General features: G+C 41.1%; 1 protein-coding gene across 1 annotated transcript in view; it reads right to left on the minus strand.

Annotated features, from left to right (window-relative positions):
* LOC121928626 (phosphatidylinositol 3-kinase regulatory subunit gamma) overlaps positions 1 to 22,037 on the minus strand; it is a 345,443-nt gene that overhangs the window by 195,557 nt on the left and 127,849 nt on the right. Inside the window, exons 6-7 of the mRNA XM_042463572.1 lie at positions 18,513 to 18,714; positions 16,784 to 16,869 (exon numbers count right to left, since the gene is read on the minus strand). Of these exons, the coding sequence (XP_042319506.1) occupies positions 16,784 to 16,869; positions 18,513 to 18,714 (288 nt within the window). The remainder of the gene's footprint in view (positions 1 to 16,783; positions 16,870 to 18,512; positions 18,715 to 22,037) is intronic.

The raw sequence follows: 22,037 nt of genomic DNA on the forward strand, positions 1-22,037 counted from the left end.
ATATATATATACACACACACACACACACACACACACACATCTTTTCCAGGCAAGCATTCTCTGTAGATGCCAGCCACAGATGTTGGCGAAACATCAGGAAGAAACTCTTCTAGAACATGGCCACATACCCCAAAAAACCCACAAAAAAACTAATTTTCATGAGATGCATAGCCTCCAAATGTCTCAATTTTGGCAGGGACAATGACAATGAATCTGCTGTCACACCACTTTTCCAGATGCTTTTAAAATGTCTCAGTTCCTCTTTCCTCCTCCTCCCCCCTTTACTTTTAGCTTACTTCAATGGCTGCAAACTGAGTTCAAAGTGCAAAAGTAGTTTGCACTCACTTAATTCAGCAGTGGGGAGAGGACTTGAAGATGATGCACAATATTGCTCTTACCAGTAGGCTCAGGCAAAGGCAAATTACTGCAGCTGCTCTTAGCTTGTGTGATCTTCCTCATTTTGCCATCTGGACTACACTCTGATGTTGCTTGGCCATTTGTGTTCTGTTTTTCATCTGTGAAATGTTGGAGGATATGGAGATGCACCACATGGTAAATAGTGGATTAGATGGAGCCTTCATTAGTATAAAAGAAAGCTTCATACTTTTTTTCCAGGAAGAGGGCAGTGGAGACCACTTATGGTGGGAAAAGACATGTGGGTTTCCTGGTGTGATGAAGGTTGTGTAACCTATACTGACCAAAAGCTGCCTCTGGAGTGCAGGAACCCACATCAGTCACGGTTCCCCTCCCATCCCACAGTCTCCTTTCTTCCCTGATTTTTTTTTTTTTTGTGTGTGTGTGAATTCAAATTAATGTGAAACAGCAGATGTTGTATCTTTTGAAGTTAACGGGAAGCTGGTGCCCTTTACATCATAGGGACTCTTCTGGGAAGTGGGATGTGTGCACATGTGTGTATGAATTGTGTGGGCACAATTCAGCTAGCTGGCATCTCACAAGAATCTTGTGAGGTGGGGATGGGTCTAGGCTGGTCATTTTTAGCACAGCTGTCTTTTCCTAAGAAGCAGTGCTCTTTCATTTGAATTTCAACTGGATAAGAGAGCACTTTACGTTCACAAGCAATCTCTTCTTTGACTCTGAGGAAAGTGGTTGTTCCACCATTTCATAAGTTGATCTTCATGTTGTTCTTCTTGTTATGTGCCTTCAAATTATTTCCATTTTATGGTGACCCTAAGGCAAACTTATCAGGGGGCTTTCTTGGCAAGATTTGTTCAGAGGAGAATTCTCCTGAGGCTGAAAGCATATGACTTGCCCAAGATCACCCAGTGGGTTTCATAGCTGAGCTGGGAATTGACTCTGGTCTCCAGAGTCATAGTCCAATACTCAAACCACTTACTTTATGCATATTCCTGGCTGAAATTGTGATGGCAGTAGAACATTATGGCCATGAAGGTCATACAAGGCTATGGGTTATATAGGCATCATCCTCTCTTCTCCTCTCCTTGTCATCATTCCAGAATGAGAGTAAATACAAGGAAACCCATCATTCCAAGACAGAATTTCGATACAATTTATAATCTCTCCCACTATAAACTCTCTTACTATGGGCCTGTGCAGACAGGCCAAAATAAAGCTGCTTTAGGTCACTTTGGAGGTATGCTATTTAAATGACACATGTATCTTAAGAGGCCAGAAGCTGCGCCAAAGCTGCTCTCCGGTCCTTAGGGCTGGAGTGTGGCTTTGGCATGGCTTTTAGCCTCTTAGGATGCACACATCATTTAAACAGCATACCTCCAAAGTGACCTGATGCAGCTTTATTTTGGCCTGTCTGTATAGGCTCTATACCTTCCTTTTTAAATTAGTTTCTTATTCTCCCCTTTTACTTTGTAATGTTCATTCTTAATTTCTTTAGTTACAAAGAAATGGAGATACAGTAGTACAGAGCAGTGACCAGGAAAAAAAAGTTAGCGGTAGCAATTTTAGTATGACTAGGGTCAGTAGCTGCTAGTTTGCACATTTCTTTGAGTTAAGGTGTAGCTTGTATTCATGCCATTTCTAGTTTGATCGGCTTAGCCAAACTCTCTCTTCCGGCCCAGTTAGTCTGAGTTTGTTCTCCCTTTTATAGGCCCATTACAGAAGGGCAAAATGTGGCGTGGCAGCGGTGGTACTAGGGTTAGGGAGCGCACACCATGCAGATGCTCCCTAACCCTAGTACATACTGGCAGCGTCAAAATGGTGGCGCCCTGTCTACATGGGCACCACCATTATGATGTGATGGATGAATAGCATCTACATGTTGCATCGCTTCGCGCTTGTGATGTCACGAGTGCGTCAATGGCACATTCGGGTGTTGCAAGTGCAACGCAAAAAGAACCCACTTTTTGCAGGTCATTTTTTGCCAGTGGGAAACCGCACAGTTTATCTGCTGCGGCTTCCCACCAGTGGAAAAGGAGGCACCAGCAGACTGCCCTTTTTAGGCAGTCTGTATCCTGCCATAGTTTGAAGTTTTCTGAAGTTCTCTGTCTTTGAAGACCATATATTACAGAGCCTTTCCCCACAATATGTTATGAACTCTTTAGCATTTGCAAATATTAAATATATTTCATATATTTTTGCAGAGAAAACTAAACTTATTTCTCAGCTAGACCATGTGTGCAAGAGTGCATGTGTGTGTGTGGTAGCATGAGGACTCACTTTCTGCTTGTGAATACCTATTATTCTGCTCCTGGGATGCAATTTATCTTATGCAGTTACTTGGGAGTGTGCAACACTGAACATATAGACGGCACTTCTTAGTACATATTTTGTTTGTCTTCATATTTAAAGACTCTAGTACAATGGGCCCTTGGTATCTGCTGGGATTTGGTTCCAGGGCCCTCCCATGGACATAAAAATCTATCGATGCTCAAGTCCTATTACATACAATGGAGTAATAAAATGGTGTCCTTTATATAAAATGGCAAAATAAAGTTTTGCCTTTTGAAATTTTGTTTGGAATATTTTCAAGCCATGGATGGTTGAATCTGTGGATGCCGAATCTGTGGAAATGGAGAGCCGACTGTAGCATGTTTCAGTGAAAATGGAAAGGAAAAGTAATTTGCCTTTCCCCTGCAAGTGGGCAAAATGAATAACAACCTGCTTGTAAACATTGAGCCCCTGCTAAAAACAGCTCTGAGAGCCCTGAGTATGTGTTAATCCAGAACAGCTTTTTGCTTCCAGTCTTCACTGGACAGCCTTGAAAGCAATGGCAAAGTCTCAAGATCCATTGTATCCCAGGATCCCACATGCTCAAGCTCTCCCTACTCTCATATATGCACAAATATTTCCTTCTTCCTTCTCTCACCTTTCTCCCTGTTTTATCCCAGTCAGGCGTTGTATCATATCAGGAGAAAAAGCATTCTGCCATATCATGCAGCTGCCTCCTGCTCGCAAATTGAGATGCTAAATGCTGGGGATAAAGAGCTTGTGGAAAGATAATAAAGCAAAGGGGAGTAAATTAAAGTAGCTATAAATAGCACCAGGAAAAGGGATGATGTCACCCACATTTACATAAACTGGTATTTCTATCCATTCTTCCACACAGACTTCTCTTTCCCATTGCCCTGTGTTGGAAATAGTTCAAACTGGAGCCAGGCTGTCTCTTACATGCGATCAGCCTTAATATAAAGTGTAGCACATGATCTCCATTCTGGTCATACATCAAGTTCATATGTGTGTGTTATAAACATGAACTAGCATCTCTTGTGCAGATTTCAGCAAGCGGGGAAGTGGCCTGTGACTGTCTTGGTAGCTGTTCTTCATCTGTAAATCAACCTGTTGAAAAAAGCTGTTGGATGGGGATTGTGTGGTCACCATAAATATGAGTTCAGTTATAAATGGCAAAGTTCATTCATGCTGGATTTGCACAAGTCATTTAAAACTGTCAGCAGATGGTATGAATGGGCTATGAATGACGTGAAAACAAGAACTAGCAGAAAGCTCTGCAGACAAAAACAGGACGTTGTGTCAAGACAAAGGCTGGATATCAAGCTGTAGGTAAGCGGCAAGGCCACAACTTTAATACAACAGTAACAACAAATGAACAAATGTATCCAAGTGAACTGACATCCAAAAAGCAGGTGAAGGGGACACTGGGCATTGCAGGTTCCAGACCAATTCCTGTCCCAGCACAGCAGTAATCAATAGGGGTCTGGTAGCATCTGGCAACATTTCTCATAGTTAGCCAATCTGTGGGGTGGACTCAATGGCCTGGGAGAGGTGAGCCAACCTACAGATGCCCAAACCCAAGGTTCGGCCCTTCACCACCAAAGAGGCATTTCCCACTTTAGGTCACATCCAGTGTTCCCTTGTCCACTTTTTCATCCCTTCCAGTTGTGACAAAGCAGCAATCATATACAAGGGGGGCGGGTCCTGTGACCCTGTAGGAAATGCACAGGAGGATGACACAATGCAGCAGGTGCAATCCTGCATGTAGTTGAGGGGGGGGGGAACCCCCAGGGAAGGTGACAAACCTTGTTACAGTATCATGGGAAAAAAATCCTTCCTGGAAGTGACTAGCTGAAGCCTGGAGGATTGGTTGGAAGGCTCACTAACTTCAAGGGAGGGAGGGTGTGATGAAGATTCAGCTGAAAATGGCCATTTAGGATGTTGGCAGACCTTACACAGGGCTGCCAAAGTCCCAGGCTGTCTCACATAACTTGGCATCTCGTGAGACTTTGTGTGCCATCTCGACCTGATCTCTTGCTCTGGTCTTGCAATAGCAGATGCCATTGCAAGACTTTGTCTCCAGCCCAAGTCAAGCATGGCCTAAGCATGATGCCATCTGCAGCTCACTGCAGCATGTCCCCCCCCCCCCATAAAGATGTCTGGGGTAAGCAAGTAGGAAACTGTTCATAGCACTTTCCTTGGAAGATAACAAAGCTATGCTATTCCAGACTATGTTGTACTGAGCTATGTTATGCTAAATCAAATTAGAGTGTGGAAAAGGAATTTTTGGGTTTGGGATTCTTAAATGTTGCAGTAACCTTTCCAAGCTCCAGGACAGACTGTTTCTTCACTTAGCCCAGTGTTGTCTATTCTAGCTGAAATCAGCTCCATAGGGAATCAAAGAGAACATTTTTCTGTCATACCTGTCGTCTGATATTTTTAACTGGAGATCCTATAAGTTGAGCATGGGGCCCTCTACCATGAAAGGCAGATGTTCTGTCACTTAGCTGTCACTGAAATCCCTTCCCTCTTTTACAATCCTCCTAAAGTCCTGTGACTGCTCTTTATAACTACCATTTCATCATTAGAGCTCTAAAACTGGAAAATAGTGATCTGCTCAAATAAAGGTTGAAATGCAAGACTGTTGAATTATCTGTTGCATGTGGTCAAATGTGGGAGACATGTCAACATTAAGTAACACAGAACAATGTTCTCTTCTTTACCTTCTAAAACAAGAAGCACAAATCTGTGTTAAGAAGAACGCTGTTTTACTCTTGTGTCAAAGCAAGATCATGTTCTCATTTTCTCTTGTATCAGTTCTTGAGTCCTGTTTATATGGTATTTGCACAGAGGCCTCTGTGTTATTGCAAAGTATTTTTAACTACTTTACATAGGTATAATTACAAGGCAAGGCTTAATGTGGGATGAGGATGCATGTGGGGAATAGGACAGGATATAGTAAAGTGGCCAAGAACTCCACTTCTCCTACTAATATTAACACCACAGACTTTATATAGCACTTCCTATGACTATCTATGGTTTTGAAAGAACTTTACAAATATGGGGTGAAGCTTCATACCACGAAAATATGATAGCAATGAGAAGAAAAATTTAGATGTACAGAAGGTTAAAGGGACAAGACAAGGTCACACAATGAGTCAGCAGCAAAGTTGGGAACAATTAACCCCCAACATACCTCATCTGCCTTAAATGTTAGAACTGGTACCATAAACCTGGGGCAAAGTAATGCTTTATAATACAGCTACAGTATGCATGCATGCATTTTGTAGTGAGATCTAATCAGAGATCCAGGGAAAAAATTCAGACTGGATCAAATTTTCATATTGACAGGGTCTATGTGTAACAATTCAGATATGCCTGGCCCTGTGAAACACTTTCCCCATGACAGAGGAGGTTGTAACAAACCTGGCATTGCAGTGCTGAATCTATTCTCTCCTCATGTTTGTTCAAGTCTTGTTTTAGACCTGGAAAAGGCTTGAGCCCATTGCAGCACTACACTCTGCAGTGAAGCTCCAAAGAGCAAACTGGCCTGGATAAGTTAAGGTTCTTTCTTCCACCCATCTTGCCTTCACTGAGCTTGCTCTCTCTTAAACAGCAACAGATTTGCTCAGCCGGTATGGAAGGAATTTGGCTGAAGAACCATCTGGCATATCAACTATGAAGTGAAGGTCAGGCAGTAGGCGAGAGGTCTAGTCAGAGCTGCTTTTTCATGTGGGTTCCTTCAGTCTGGTAAATTTCACCCCTACTAGTCAAATATGGGAAACACTTGAGGTCCCTGAGATTTACCCTTGGTTTCATGACATGGAAGGAAGATGGCTAGACTGGACATTGCTGTAGCTGACTCCTCTGCTCACTTTTGGTGGAGTCAGTATTTGCCACATCTTGTCTCTTTGCTGCAGGACAACAGTATGGAGACTGTAAGAGAGAAGGATGTGAAGTGGAGCCATCCACTTTGTTTCTGTAAGATCAGTACTAGGGCTAAGTGATCACTGTTGGCACAAGCCTACAGGCAGCCCTATCGCATTTGTCTAATCATAGGACCAAAGAGATGTTTCTCCTGGGCATTTTGCCAGAAGAGCATAACTAGCAGCAAGGCTAATTAAGCAGCCAGACATTATTGTCACTTACCATGCGTGTCCCTCCGTAATGGTAATCCCAATCCCTGTGAGAGTTACCACCATCCCAGTCAGACATTTTTACTAGTTTTCAGGTATGCTACATATACCAACATGTAAGAAAAAAGAACATCTTGGTGAGCTCTGGGAGGCAGCTTGAGACCTAGAGAAGATATGAAGGAGGGAAGACCAATGACTTGTCCTTGTTGGAACATATCCAGAATTTGTTTTCCACAAATTTAGATTGCCTACCTATCATAGAATTATTCAAGTGTTCCATAGTTCAGTGCCAGAACAGATGCTTTTTTACCAGAGCACGTAAAGTGTGTACTACAGGCATCACGTGTCTCACAATCTCCTCCAATGGAGCCCCCATGCCCTAATACATTTCCAAACTTTTTTGGGGGGAGGAGGGGGTCCTTTCTACACTTACAGGCCTGCAGGAATTGCAGTCTTTGTATATAGCAGGTTGAGCCACCCTATGATCAGCTCCCTAACCCACACATCAAAACCAGTAGTAGATATTTAGTCACTTCTGGTTTTGATATTATTATCTTTTGTCTCTCTTTTAGCCATTTTCTGACCAGGTGCAGTCCACAGTGGCTGTTGGGGGTGGAAATTTGGCCTCGGGCCTGGAGAAAGTCCTGGGTTCAATCCCTGGCCTCTCAAGCTGGAAATCTCTAGTCTGCATATAGACTATACTGAGCTGGACAGACCAATCGGCTGACTGCACAAACCCATTCAACTATGCATACAAAGTGATCGACTCCTCTATGTGGCTTCCACAGAGTCATCAGAGAAAAGTCCTTTCCCAGTAGCAATGACATTTAGTTTCAATTTACATTCCCATTGAAGTTTTGTGCATCCTTCAGTAGGAAAGAAAAATTTGCCTCACTTGTTTCCTATTTCTTTTATTTGTTTTGGCATCATCCCACACCTTGTTTCCTAATGTCTGTTCTGAATATATTTTCCTGCAGGTGTATTCTTCTGAGGAGGTTCATATTTAAAATCTAATTGTGCCTCTCAACCACATTTCCAGTACCACAATATACCAAGTATGCTGGAAAAGAGAAATGGTGCCCGGGGGGGGGGGGGAGTTTTCATTTCCTAACACATGGCTGAACTTAAGAGGAAATATGCATACTGACATTGCTTAATTGATCAGCAAGAGCTCTGACTAGAGCAATAAATGTACTTTGGAAGCTGGTAAGGGATGATTTATGAGGATTTACCAGAAGAAACACATGTGTGCATATTACATGGCAAAGAGATGACTAAGGCAGCAGAGACGAGAAAAACCTCTTGGAAGACAATTAGCAAATGGCTCTTTCCTTTTCGTGCTCTACTTGCCCTGTCATAGATGAAGCATTGGACAAAAACTATTCTTTCCTCATATAACAGATGGGGAAAGGGAGGTCCAGAAGGAACTATGGACATTTTGCTGCCTGAGGCAAAGGACAAGATGCTCTCCCTCCAACCATGGACAGAGGCCAAATGCCAATTGAATCTTATTTGAACATTGCTGACAGGGCAGCCTCCTCCACTGCTCCTGAGAGCAGCAAGCGAGTTGAGGGGGCAGCAAGCGAGTTGAAGGGGCACAGGTCAGGCCATAAGTCACACACACACACAGCTCTGTCATTAAACTCCTCCTTATCCTTTCATGGCTGAGGCAGCTGCCTCATTCTGCCTAATGGGGTGGCCCTCAGGACAGATTTACCCCAGAGGGACACTTGCTTTTATATATTAATATATATGATATGGTAGTTGGGGGAAAATACAGCTTTTGATGAATTAAAGAAGAAAAAAACCAGGAAGGCAGATGGAGGAAGGCAAATACTTACTATACACCAAAAGTCTTCTACAGTTATATCATTTTGTTACCATTTTAATTGTCATGGCCTTATGCTGAGAAGCTGTAGGATCTGTAGTTTAGTGAGAGAATAAGATAGTCAAGGTGGCACACATTTCAGTTATACAGTGGGCCCTTGGTATCTGCTGCTGTTTGATTCCACCTCCCTCCAATGGATAACAACATTTATGGATGTTCAAATCCCATTAAATACAATGGAAGTAAAATTCTATTTTAATCTTCATTGCATTGGGACAAGGAAACAAGGGGATAAATAAGGAAAATAATAAAAAATGAATTCTTTTCTTAAGAGCTCTACTGTAGTCCCCTAAAACTAGACCCAGTGCATCCTGCAAAGAGGGATTGACATATCCATAGGCTAAATTCATTGGGAGCTGCAAATGTAGTGTACAGTGGACCCTTAGTATCCACTGGAGTTTGGTACCAGGACCCCACGTAGGTACCAAAACCCATGGATGCTCATGTCCCATTATATAAAATGGTGTAGTAAAATGTTATCTGTTATATAAAATGGCAAAATCAAGGTTTGCTTTTTAGATTTAAATATATGTATAGTTTCAAGCCATTGATGGTTGAATCCGTGAATGAAGAATCCATGGATATGGAGGGGGTGACTATATTACACTGTTTCAGGCACAAAAAGATATCATGGAGATGGGTAAAATCACTTATTGGCTTAGGGACAGTTCTGCAAAAAAGAAAAAAGAAAAAAATGATGAATGGAAACAAGTAATGAGATACTGAAAAGTGAAATGGTCATATGGATAAATACAAATTCAGATCACAAACTGCATATTGATAAATGAGAAATATATCATGGAGTATTAATTTTTTTTAAAAAAAAATTAAGATAGGCTCATAAGGGAAAAAAGAGTCTTCCATTGTCTCTTTGTGGGGAGAAATTCATAAGATGATGACCAAGATTTTTTTTTGGGGGGGGGGGAGAAACCCTTCCCAATGTATCCAGATCTTTCCTTATTGAATATGACATTTGGATTGGAAGAAAACTTTGAAAGGGAAATTGGAGATTGATTCTATATATGATAATAGCAGCAAGGATGTTATATGCACAAAAATAGCAAACCAAGAATATACCAACAAGAGAAGATTTGCTAATTAAACTGAAAGAATATATGGGCAATGAAAGGCTAATTAAACTGAAAGAGTATATGGGCAATGAAAGGCCCAGAAGTAACCAGAGCTTGAAAGCAACTAGCTACATTTGTAATTAATTCTTTTTCCAGTAAAAATAATACAACTGTATTACATTGCAATTTTTTTGACTGGTGACAAGAGGAAAACAAATCACATTCTGGGTATCAGCAAGCTAGCTGAAATACCTCAAAAGTGTTTTACACATTTTATATCAGTTCATCTTTATAGCAGTGCACTTTCTTTACTCTGAGCTTCTGAAATGACTTAGCATGATCATAAACACTCAAAGGACTAGGAAACAAAGATGTCAGAATGTTTTCAGTACAAGGGGCAAGGGGAGATCATGTGTTTTTCTGGGTAAACCTTCATGCAGACCGGAAGAGTGGCATGCATGTGGAACAGAATTAAAGCTAGAAGGAATTCCAGGAAACAGAATGACCATGAGGAAAAGTAACCAAAAGCAAGGTAGCTGAAAAAAGGTGTGGCATAGGTAATGGATTGAGAAACAGGAACTTGAGGCAATGGCAAGTGAAAGCGAAAAACTGGGTTGCGGGGATGGAGAAGTTAATAATAATAATAATAATAATAATAATAATAATAATAATTTGTATCCTGCCTCTCCCTGTATTGGATTGAGGCGGCTAACAACAAACAAAAACAATAAAATTAAACATGACTATCAATCTCCCTCTCACCCTAAAATACCATTAAAAACAATTCCCAATAAAATGGTTAATAAAATAAAACGACATCAAAGTCCGGTGAGTACCCCTAAACAAATGAAGGGGAAATTCTGAGGAGAGCAGTCTGGGAGGGCCTGCTGGAAGAGATCCTTTTTTATTGCCTCCAAAGATGTTAGATAGTGGATCTCATCTGGCAGGTCATTCCAGATTTTTGGAGTGGCAACAGAGAATGTCCTCTGGGAAGCCGTCTTCAGTCTAGTTCTCTCTAACTGCAGCAGGCTCTTCCCAGAGGACCTGAGAGTGCGGGAAGGATTGTATGGGAGGAGGCATTCCCTCAGGTAAGCTGGGCCCAAGCCATGCAGGGCTTTATAGGTAATAATCAACACCTTATACTGTGCCCGGAAGCTAATGAGCAGCCAGTGTAGTGATTTTAAGATACAGTGGTGCCTCGGGTTACGAAATTAATTCGTTCCGCCACGGCGTTCGTAACCCGATTTTTTTCGTAACCCGAAAAAGCCATAGGCGCTAGCGCTAAAAGCCGCGATTTCGTGCGAAAAAGCGCCGAAAAGCACCAAAAATTTTTTTCGTAAGTCGAAAAAAAAAACGTAACCCGGAACAGTTTTTTCCTATGGGATTTTTTCGTATCCCGGGAATTTCGTAAGGCGGTGCTTTCGTATCCCGGGGTACCACTGTAGGTGTAATAGAATCAAATGTTGGAACTCCCTGTCACCAATTTGGCTGCCATATTTTGGACCAAGTGCAGCTTCCGAACATGGCATGAGGGTTGCCCCATGTAGAGTGCATTGCAGAAATCGAGACGAGAGGTTACCAGTGAATGTACAACCGTTTCTAGGTTTTCCTGTTCCAGGAAGGGTCGTAGCTGGCTAATCAGCTGAAGCTGATACTGGGCGCTCCTGGCTGTCACATCCACCTGGGATAACAGCTGAAGCGACGAGTCCAGGAGCACCCCCAAGCTATGGACACAGTCCTTTAGGGGAAGTGTGACCCCGTCCAGAACTGGAGAGCTTATCACCATACCCGGATTGGGATTGCCTATAGCGAGTACCTCTGTTTTATTTGGATTCAGTTTAAGTCTATTTTCCCTCATCCAATCCATTACTGACTTCAGGCAGTCATTCAGAGGGGAGATGCCTTCCTTGATCACTGAAGCTATCCAAGACACGGAGAAACAAATTTGGGTGTCATTAGCGTACTGATAACACCTTGCCCCATGTCTCCAGATGATCTCACCCAGGGGCTTCATGTAAATGTTGAATAGCATTGGTGACAGTATCATGCCTGAGGGACGCCCGATTTGAGCTCCCTCTTGGCCGAACAACTGTCATCAAGCGACACCATCTGAAACCTGCCTGAGAGATAGGACCAATTCCCTCAGGTGCTCCAGAAGGATCTATGGTCTATGGTATCGAAGGCCATGAGAGGTCCAAGAACACCAACAGGGCCACACTTCCACTGTTGATGCACAGATGGAGATCATCGACCAAGGCGACCATGGCAGTCTCCACTTCATATCCTGATCTGAAGCCAGTTTGAAATGGATCAAGATAGTAGGTTAGCAACTGCCCTCTTGATCACCTTGCCCAAAAATGGTAGAAGAGAGTTCGGCCGGTGGTTAGATATCTCTAAGGGATCAAGGGAAGGCTTTTTAAGAATGGGTTTGACCACAGCCAGTTTTAAACTGGCTGGAAAGCAGTCTTCCCTGAGGGAGGCATTAATTATTGATCTTAGTAAACTCATGGTTGCCATGAGGGGCAGGGGTTGAGAGGGCAAGTGGTCTTTTTAACCTTTCCAAGCAGCTTGTCTACGTCATCAGTACTCAAAGACTGAAATTGATCCAAATTAACCTCATTAACAGAGTTGATGAACACCTCTCTTGTCGTCTCTGTATTAAAGCTGGCATCTAAGTTGGCCCTTATCCGAGAGATTTTATCTGCAAAGTAATCATTGAAGGTGTCACAGCAGGCCTGGGTAGATTGTAATATTGGGTTCAAGGTGGAAGGCATCTGAGTTAGCTTCTTAACCACCTGCTGGACGAGACTTTGCAGACGCAATAGATGCAGAAAAGAAAGATTTCTTTGCTGCATTTATTGCCACTCAATAGGCTTTAAGAAAAGTCCTATGACGTGTCTTGTCGGATAAGTGTTGAGTCTTTTGCCAGCGGCGCTCTAGTTGTTGTGCAGCCTGCTTCATCTTTCTAAGATCTTCAGCTTTGAGGAAAGGATGATATTTCTTGTAGAAAAAGAAGAAGATGCAGGGTCTGAGACTAGGAGGAATGGGAAAAAGGGAGAATTAGAGCTGAAGTTCACATATTTTGACATAATAATTTAGAAAGCACTTATTTTTGATCATTTCTGGGGGTGAGAATCATACAATCTTCAAGTTATTGGATTGCAGTTCCCAGTTTTGGCTTAGCTGGACACCCTCTATCAATAGCAATACAGAACCAATGTTCAAAGCTTTTTTTCTTGGTCCTAGCAAGAGTAAAAACTAAGCCCACAACTCTAAGAAAACTCTACATGACCAGATGAAAACTGTTCAGTGTGCCAGGCACCACAAAGCTACATGGATTTCTTATGTGAGGGTTGAACCTAAAATGAAACTATGCAGGTAAATTCACAAACTACATGAATAAACTCTGACTTTACCTCATAAAGACAACTTAAACTGAACTGGTTAAAACTGGACCAAAACCTCTGATTTAAGTCATCTTAGCAGCAGGAACTTCTCATGGTTCATTGCTGAGTCAACAAGATGAATTGTGGACTCCCTGCTAGACATTTGGAATTAGTCAGGGTTGGCTCAGAAACTTTAGCTGCCCTTTGCCAAATAGGATTAAACAAGTTTAAAAGGTCCAAGTACAAACTGAGAAAGTGTCCCAGAACTTATGATGTCGCAGAGGATTATGGGAAATAACTCCAAGGCCTGTTTTTACTGGAAGAAACACATATAAACATTTGAAATAAGCAAATGACACCAAACACACTTTAGTTTACCAAGGGAACAACCATGCCAGTAGCAGTGGGAGCCAACGTATGTTTTACTTTCAGCTTGGCCAAGCCCCTTTAATTGTGCCATCTCAGGAGGCAGCCTAGTTCCACACTTCAGTCTCCCGTGGCATCATTTTATAAAGTTTCCACATACTGTTGATCTAAGGGCTCATTCACACTGACATCATCCCCTCCCCCATGTAAGCTAATAACAGGGACACAAACAGAGACAAACCACTCATAGGCATCACATATTCAACTAAATGCCAACACTGGTAACAGAATATTATCTGGTACTCATATTTCTGCTTTTGCAATCTGAGATAACCACACATTGCCTGTAATTAATTCCTGCTGGACACAAGCGAGAAATGCCTTCTTACCGTATTGCCTAATTGTTTCCAAACCATTTAGTTTCATCTTGCTAAATTCATTTATTTTCGGTACTTTGAGTGGGGAAAACCACTCATCAGAAATTTGCAGGCTGAGCAACTTTATTTGGTGCATCTGAAGGCTACACCTCTACTGATAAAATTCATTTTAAGAACAGGGCTTTAAAAATAAGGTCACTTTAGGGTATAGTGTTTTCATGATGGAAAGGCCTCAGGCTCATCATCTGCCTCAGTAAAAAAAATCAACTTCTTCATAACCTTGGTGATCGGATGATAAGTGCAAACAGGATCAGGAGTCTTCCCTTCTGCTAATAAACCTCATGTGAGCAAACAGTGAAATGGAAAACACAGCGACAAAACTTCCTTTCCTGTTCTCTTTCTGTGTGCTGGACTCTTCCCAAAGTCAGCCCTCACCAAAGGCGTTCCTGTAACATCACCTCAGCGATTCCCTGAAGAGCAATTAAACCATCCCCAGCTGCCAGCGGTGCTGGCGATCAAGCTAATGACCATGGACAAAGACAAGAAGGCGAGACAAACGTGGATCTCCTACCCTTGCCTGAGGCAGGTTGACCACCTCCTGGGTTGTCAAAAAAGGAGAGGGCACCAGGGCATGGAAAGCAAGGATGGGACTGACAGGGTGGGGAATTCCCCAGGGTTCATCTATTTTCTTCCTCTGTGATGATCAGAAGCATGCCTGTGAGAGGAGGAGGTCTGTCTGCAAATCCATAGAAGAGGTCTACCTCCAGAGACTACCTCCTTGACCTGGCAATTGAAGGCAAGTGATCAATCCAGTCCAGTGTGGAAGAAAATAGGCTTCCCCTCCTTCCTCCCTGGGACCATGACCACAACAGATAGAGGTATTCAGTAATGTATTACTGCCCATCATTACATTGATAGCTGAGATGCAACTGTGCCTTTGCAATCTGCACATTGAAACAGTTAAAGAAACCACATACAAATGAGAGTGTTTGTACTTTTCTTCATCCCTGGGGACACAAACTGCAATTCAGGCAGGCCTGTACAAAAGTGCTCCCTGTGGATTTCTGAAGCTCTAGTCCCCACAAGGTATACAAGTCAGGGAAGACTGCAAGCAGTGTGAGCTCGTGAATGGTACAATCCCTGAGCTTGTTTAACTGAGACTGGAAAAGTTCTCCAACCCAAATCATCCTTCCCTACAATTTGTTCAGTTCTCCCTGCAGTCATGTAATTGGTAGCTGCCATGCTGCAACACAATTTCAGCCTTGTCTACAGTTGCATGGTCTTGATCTGGAATGGGAATCAAATATTTTTGCACATGTTAGACTGCAGCTTCCAGAATCCCTCTCAACATTGGCTATACTGGCTAAGGCTGCTGGGACCTGAAGTCAAACAACTTTTGGATGACTGCATGATTCCTACTACTGTGTTAGCTCAGAGACTCAACAATTCGTACACTTTACTACTCTAGATATTTTGGATTACTACAGCTGTAATCCCTTTCTACTAGCCATGGTGGGTAGAAATAATGGAAGCTTATTTCACCACAACTGTCTCTTGCCCAAAGCCTTTGGGAACATTTCACTGTTTAGTCTAGTGTCCTGGACTCAGACATTGAACACACATCAGAAATGGAATTTAAAAGACAAATTTAAAAAACCTTTACAAGAGAATGATTCAGAATGAGGGCACAAAACTTGACTACCAGTCCGAAATGACTCTGTGATATTGTAGCATAGGCAATTACAGTGGCCCCTCTGTACATATGGATTTTTTATCCATGGATTCAAGCATCCACAGGTTGATATATATATATATATATATATATATATATGACTTCCAATAAACACATTTTGATTTTACCATTTTATATAACGGACACCATTTCACTACTCTATTGTAGTTTATGGGACTTGAGCATCCACAGATTTTGGTATCCATGGGGGGTCCTGGAACTAAACCCTAGTGGATACCAAGGGACCACTGTATAACCATATACATGGTATCTTCATGAAGGCTATGTGATCCCAAACCTGCTGGGATCATACAGTCAACAAGGAGAATGTGATCTAAAAAATAATGGCAATGAAGCAGCAACTGACTTGAGAACTGTCAACAGGCTATGATTGCAATGAAAATGTTGACCTAGGCAGGCTTAGGAAACATTTCAGATGTCCTGTTTGTACAACCACAATGATTTTACTTGCAAAGGTTTGGTGCAGAACTCTATTTTATAAACACCTAGATTGCACATTATATACACATGGTTCCTGACTCTGTACTACTTTGAGAATATATCCTGGCTGTCTTAAATCATCATGGCATCAGCCATGAAGCTCTGGTCTAAGCAACAAGTTTGGTGTTAGCAAAATGAGGGAATATGTTTCTTGTTCCCTAGGAATTTTCTTTGTTTCCAGTACGGTGCCAAAAGTGTTGAATTGATAGCAAAGAAAGTTGATGCAAAACTTTCAGAAAGTTTCATACTGGTACAATACAGAGATTCTCACTTCTGCCACCATCCCCTGCTACAGTGATAAAATAGTATTGCTTACAAATACCACTAGCTGTGGTTATATGCATTCCATGGGTACAACCCAATAAAACCCAGCTGAAGACAGTTCAAGCAGCTCGTGAAACAACGGGAAACTCCTCATTCCACAAGAGATCACCACACCACAGAATTCCTTTGTTGCCACTTCTTGAAAATTTGGGTTCAACTGACACATCCCACACCCTGCCCTTAGGAGTACAGTAAATCAAATGTAAGTTGCAGGCAGTCATGTGACAAAGTCCAGTCCTCATGTTGCTTCGTATTATTTACCACAAAGCCCACATACAATCAAACCAATTTCGTCATTACATTGTGTTTTAGATGGCAGTGTTTTCAGTGATTTCCTACCTGGTGCTGCTTGGACTTCAGATACTCCACCAGCTAGGATGAGAGCTTCAATAATTTTCACATGGTGCTCAGGATTCACCTCCATGCTAGGAAAACAATGACATAGTGCATTATTAGCCAGGCTTCCTGTTTGAGCATTGTGGTTACAAGAGTAGACTGACATCCTTAAACCTTGATCATGATAATGACATGGGCACTCTCCAAATTTCTGCATATTTTGATATTTCCAAAGACCCCAGTATATTATGAGAGCTTCACAGACAATAACAGGAGCAGCACAATTACCTGTAATACTCCATGCATCTGAGGAAGTAGACAGTCTATGAAAGCTTATACCACAACTTCTTTCACACAGTTAGTTTCAAAAGTGCTACAACATCCTGTTATACATTGATATTCCAGATGAACATGGCTCCATTTCTGAATTCTAACTCTAATGGTTTAGTAATTAAATCAATTAATATTTGAATGTACATTTACATAAGAAGAAAAGGATTTTGTGAAGGATTGAAATGATACTTTATTCTCGGTATGTTATGTTCTTCTTTTCAAATCATATTTCAATTGAAATGTTAAGGAAGAAGTACTTTTTGAGGTTTTCAACATAAAATAAAATGAGTGAAAAAAGTTACTTTAATAGTGGTAGCCATGGTCCTATGCTAACTTATTTCTAAGCTTTTCTGGTTATGTATATTTATTTATTTATTTATTTATTTATTTAAATATTTACTACCTTCTGTCAATGCATGCAAACCATTCTACATTTTATAATAATAAGTTATTGCTAAGTTATATGAAACAAAAAAAGTGGAAGTGGAAAATAAAAGAGTTCAGATAACAATTATAAGATTACATAATTGGTTGTGTTTGCATGGAATGAAAAAAAGATGGGTTATTATGATAGGAACAATCCTAGTTTCCTGTAGTATCATACAATCACCTTCTTCTCTCCTCCTCTGATGAATGTACAGGGAAGTTGGAAGCTTTTATATTTTTTAACTAAGCCGTGTCACTATGGTTCAACTTCACTATGATTTGTTTGGAAACAAGCAAATTTCAAACTATGGTTTAAGAAGTTGGCTGTTTTAAGAAACTATAATTAAGGTTAACAATGATTTAGAGACTGGATAGCAAAGGAAACTGCTTCTAAAACAGAAGCTATGTTTTAAATCTCCTCATAGACCAAGCCACAGTAGGAGTAAGTAGAAGAGCAGGAATGTGCAAGACTAATGGGAAATTGGCCATAGTTTAGCTGGTAGCCCTAAACCAAGGATTGGTGTTAAGGCTGAATTTGGTCAATGATGTTATCTGATGACCGCAAGAAATTGTCTGTAGAGATGTGTAAAAACCCCAGAAAGATAGGAGAAATTGCAGAGTTAACATTTAAATTGCAGATAGTACAGTAGTTATGCAATGGCCTACTGAAAGCTTTTGTCCAAAGCATAGCACGTTTTAAATCAGCAAATGATAAAGGGCTTGGCTTCACCACTTAAAATGTAAATGCTTTTCAAATACAACATTTTTTATAAGCTGATACAATTTGAAATGGTCTTCTTTCCTCGCCCCTCTAAACACAGATCAGGAATCATGTTTTTCTTACTCTCAGCTCAGTTTTTATATGGATCAATTTGATCAAGAGGAGAAGGAAGAAAAAATAAATAAGAAGAACCGACCCACTTCCATATTTCTGGCAAACAGTGAAGTCTAGTACATAGCCCAGAAGTGTTACCTTGATGAGGATGGCTTAAAAAACACTTCGCAAAAGGCCTCTCCAATTATCCTGGGTGTAAGGTGATTCTTGCTGCTATTCTGGCACAATTTACAAAAATGTCTGGTCAGATGTTGCAGAAGGAGTCTGTGCCACTGAGACAGGCAGGAAGATTCCAGGATCAGTTTTATTTGTTGACCACACTCCTCCAAGGTCTGTGTTTCTATGGGAAGAAAGGAAGATGAATTTATATGTACAAGTAAAAATTACAGCATATGTCTTCACTGTTTCTACTTGAAATATCTTGCCTCACGATGAAGACTGTACTTTCAGTCCTCAGTCTCTATCCCCTTACTTTGCACAGGTTTTACTTGCTCAGCCATCCTTTTCAGGAAAGCTCCAAGAACGCAGACACCATCTTGCTTTAGCAGCACTTGGCCAACTAATGTAAGAGTCTGACATCACTGAAGCTGAATAGGGATGTGCATTATGAGCCAAAAGTGCATATTTAAACATTAGGAAAAAAATTACCATCCCATGGTCTAAACCCAACCTCTTGCTGGAATGTTCTTTTTGTTCTCCCTTCCTCTATTCAGTCCACCAGCACAAAACCATCACTGGATACAACTGCCCACTGTGTGCAACCATTTTCCACTGATAGTGCACGATGCAACAACACATCATTGTCCATCTTTCATGTACAGTACACCATGGAAATATGTTATCAAGAAGCCAAGACCAATCCTGAAATCCTGTAACATGTAGTCTCTCCTGTTGCTTCTTTTTTTACATGATGAAAATGAACAAATAATATGAATACAAATTTGTTGTTTTTATGTGCCTTCAGGCTGAGTTCACCTTAATCGTGAATCTACTACAGTGTTTTCTTGACAAGATGTATTCAGAGGAGGCTTATCATTCCTCTAAGGTTGAGAGTATAACTGGCCCGAGGGTACACAGTGAATTTCTATGGTTGAGCACAGATTCAAACCCTGGTCTCCCAGAGTCCTAGTCCAACCAGTAAACCACATGGCTCCCATTGTGTATCAAAATCTTTAATCATATTGTCTGAAAACTGTGGCTTGATCTTCCACTGTTACTCAGTTTTGAACAATATGATCATGTTTCCTTCCTTTCTTCAACTTTTACACAATGTGTTAATTTAAACACATGTATGCATGTGGCCAAAGTGACATATGTGTTAGTTACATCCTGTTGAATTATTGCAATGTGCTCTCCTTACAGCTGCCCTCAAAAAGTGTTCAGAAACACTAGCTGTTCCAAAGAGCGGCCGCTAGAAATAAAAAGCTGGCTGAATTTTTTACTTGCCTTTTAGGACTGTCTGATTTCAGAAGATTTCACATACATAGCTATTACTAATGTTGGGGCTTATCTCTAGAAACAGTAAGAAGAAACTGCCAGGTTTCTGATACTTAGTGTTTATCTTATGGTCTAATAGCATTAGCCAAAAACAGATTGAGCTGACTACCACTCTTTAGATACTGCTCAGCCTGTGATTCAGTTCTTGGTTCATCTCCTCACATTTCAGCCAGTTAGTTTAAATATATGACAGGCATCCATTTTGTTCATGTCATGGACCTCTTGACCATAAGGCTCCTATCTTGCTTGAGGAGTGAATGCCCCACCCATTGCTACTTACCCTGTAATAATCATGGGAACAGCTAAAGCTATTAAACAAAGTAGCACAAGGAAGCCTCTTCTCTTGGGACCAGCAGACGCGACAAAGTCTGGAGACGACAGAATGGGGAAACATCCAAGTTTATCCCCAGAGTGGAACAGATGGCCTTTCTTAGGTCTTCCCTGGGAATTTCTAAATAACCCTTGCAAGGTTCAGGATGCTAGTACAGTATTTGAACGATGGGTGGAAGATATATAAACAGACAGACAAGCAGCATTTAGTCATAGAAACTTTGGTGAACTGACTTTAAATCTCACCAATGCAGGCTTTTACAATGAGGGGAAATTAACTTTTTGCAATGGAGTGATTTTCCTGGTGAACACAAATAGTTCTTTTTGCAGCTATTGCTTTTTGGTTTTAATGTAGGCTATTATGCTTGATCATGTGGCAACCCTACACACATCTGACTATTTTTGTTATGCACATAATTTAGTTGATGGCTATATATGGCTCTAAAGATGAGATGGCCAACATCTGTGTCCTTCGAGGCCAATCTGTTCTGCGGGCAGAAGTCCAGGTCCAGTCCTGGAAGCCCATTTTGTTGTTCAACATGACTTTTTCACATGCGGTCATTTATTCTATATTAAAAGATTATAGACACTAGCAGTATGAACTTAACATTTGTGGAGTAGCACTTACACTCAGGCAAGTTGAGGATAATATTACATACAAAAACCAAAATGTGATAGTAAAATTTGATTTTTTCAAACTTTGAAGCTTTAGTAAGGTACTTTTTCCCTATAAGAAATATGAGTAACATATTTATCACAATATAGTTAAACTGTGTTGGCTGTCTAAGAAGCCAGCCAAAATTGTGTTGTAAGCTGGGAGTGCCACTTGTGGAAAAGAACAGGAAATGCATAAGAATTTAAATAATACGTTGGACTCTTGGTATCTGCTGGATTTTTGTTTCAGGACCTCCTGTAGATTCAGATGCATCAATGCAAACTGGAAAAGAATTACTGGCCTGTTACAGACTGCCAAAATAAAGCTGCTTCAGGTCTCTTTGGAGGTATGCTATTTAAATGATGCATGCATCCTAAGAATCCGGAAGCTGCACCAAAGCTGCACTCCAGTGCTTAGGAATGGAGTGTGGCTTTGGCGCGACCTCTGGACTCTTAGGACCCATGCAGCATTTAAATTGCATACTCCCAAAGAGACCCAAAGCAGCTTTATTTTGGCAGTCTGTAACAGGCCATAGTATTATAATTTACTGGAAAATGAGAGATGTACTCCAGTGTTTTTGTGGAACAAAATGTTGTTAAGCCGTGAGGATTCAATGCTAGAAACTCTGGCTACAGAAAAAGACAAACAGAAAAATCAGCTCATGAAGAAATGCACGTTTGCTATATGGAGTGGGTATCATTTTTATTGTGGTTTTAATGTTTGTAATTTTATATTGTTTTAAGTGATCTTTTAATTGTTTTATTGTAATAAGGTTTTTTTAGAGTTTTTATTTGTGAGACACCTTGTGTCCCTTTCTGGGAGAAAGGTGGCTTAGAAACAAACAAACAAATAAATAATTGTAACTAAGAAGGGTTTTCCTGAAATGTGGCAGCAGGACAAATAAAAGCCTTTTTTAACAACAGCATGGCTTAACATTGTTTTGTTCCACAAAAACACCAGAGTATCTCTCTCATTTTCCAGCATTTCAGTGTTTTCTCCCCTTCATCTCTCTCAGGTACCATAATTTAAACAGAAATACAATACCTCTTGCCATTGTGGGAAGACTATGACCAGGTGATCTGTACTCTTGCATTGGTCGCTTGTTCAGGTGCTCATTGTCAGGGCTGGCTCTAGGTATTTTGCTACCCTAGGCAAGAAATATTTTGGCACCCCTGTAGCCC

The sequence above is a fragment of the Sceloporus undulatus genome, chromosome 4 (assembly GCF_019175285.1).
Source record: "Sceloporus undulatus isolate JIND9_A2432 ecotype Alabama chromosome 4, SceUnd_v1.1, whole genome shotgun sequence".
Lineage (NCBI taxonomy): Eukaryota > Metazoa > Chordata > Lepidosauria > Squamata > Phrynosomatidae > Sceloporus > Sceloporus undulatus.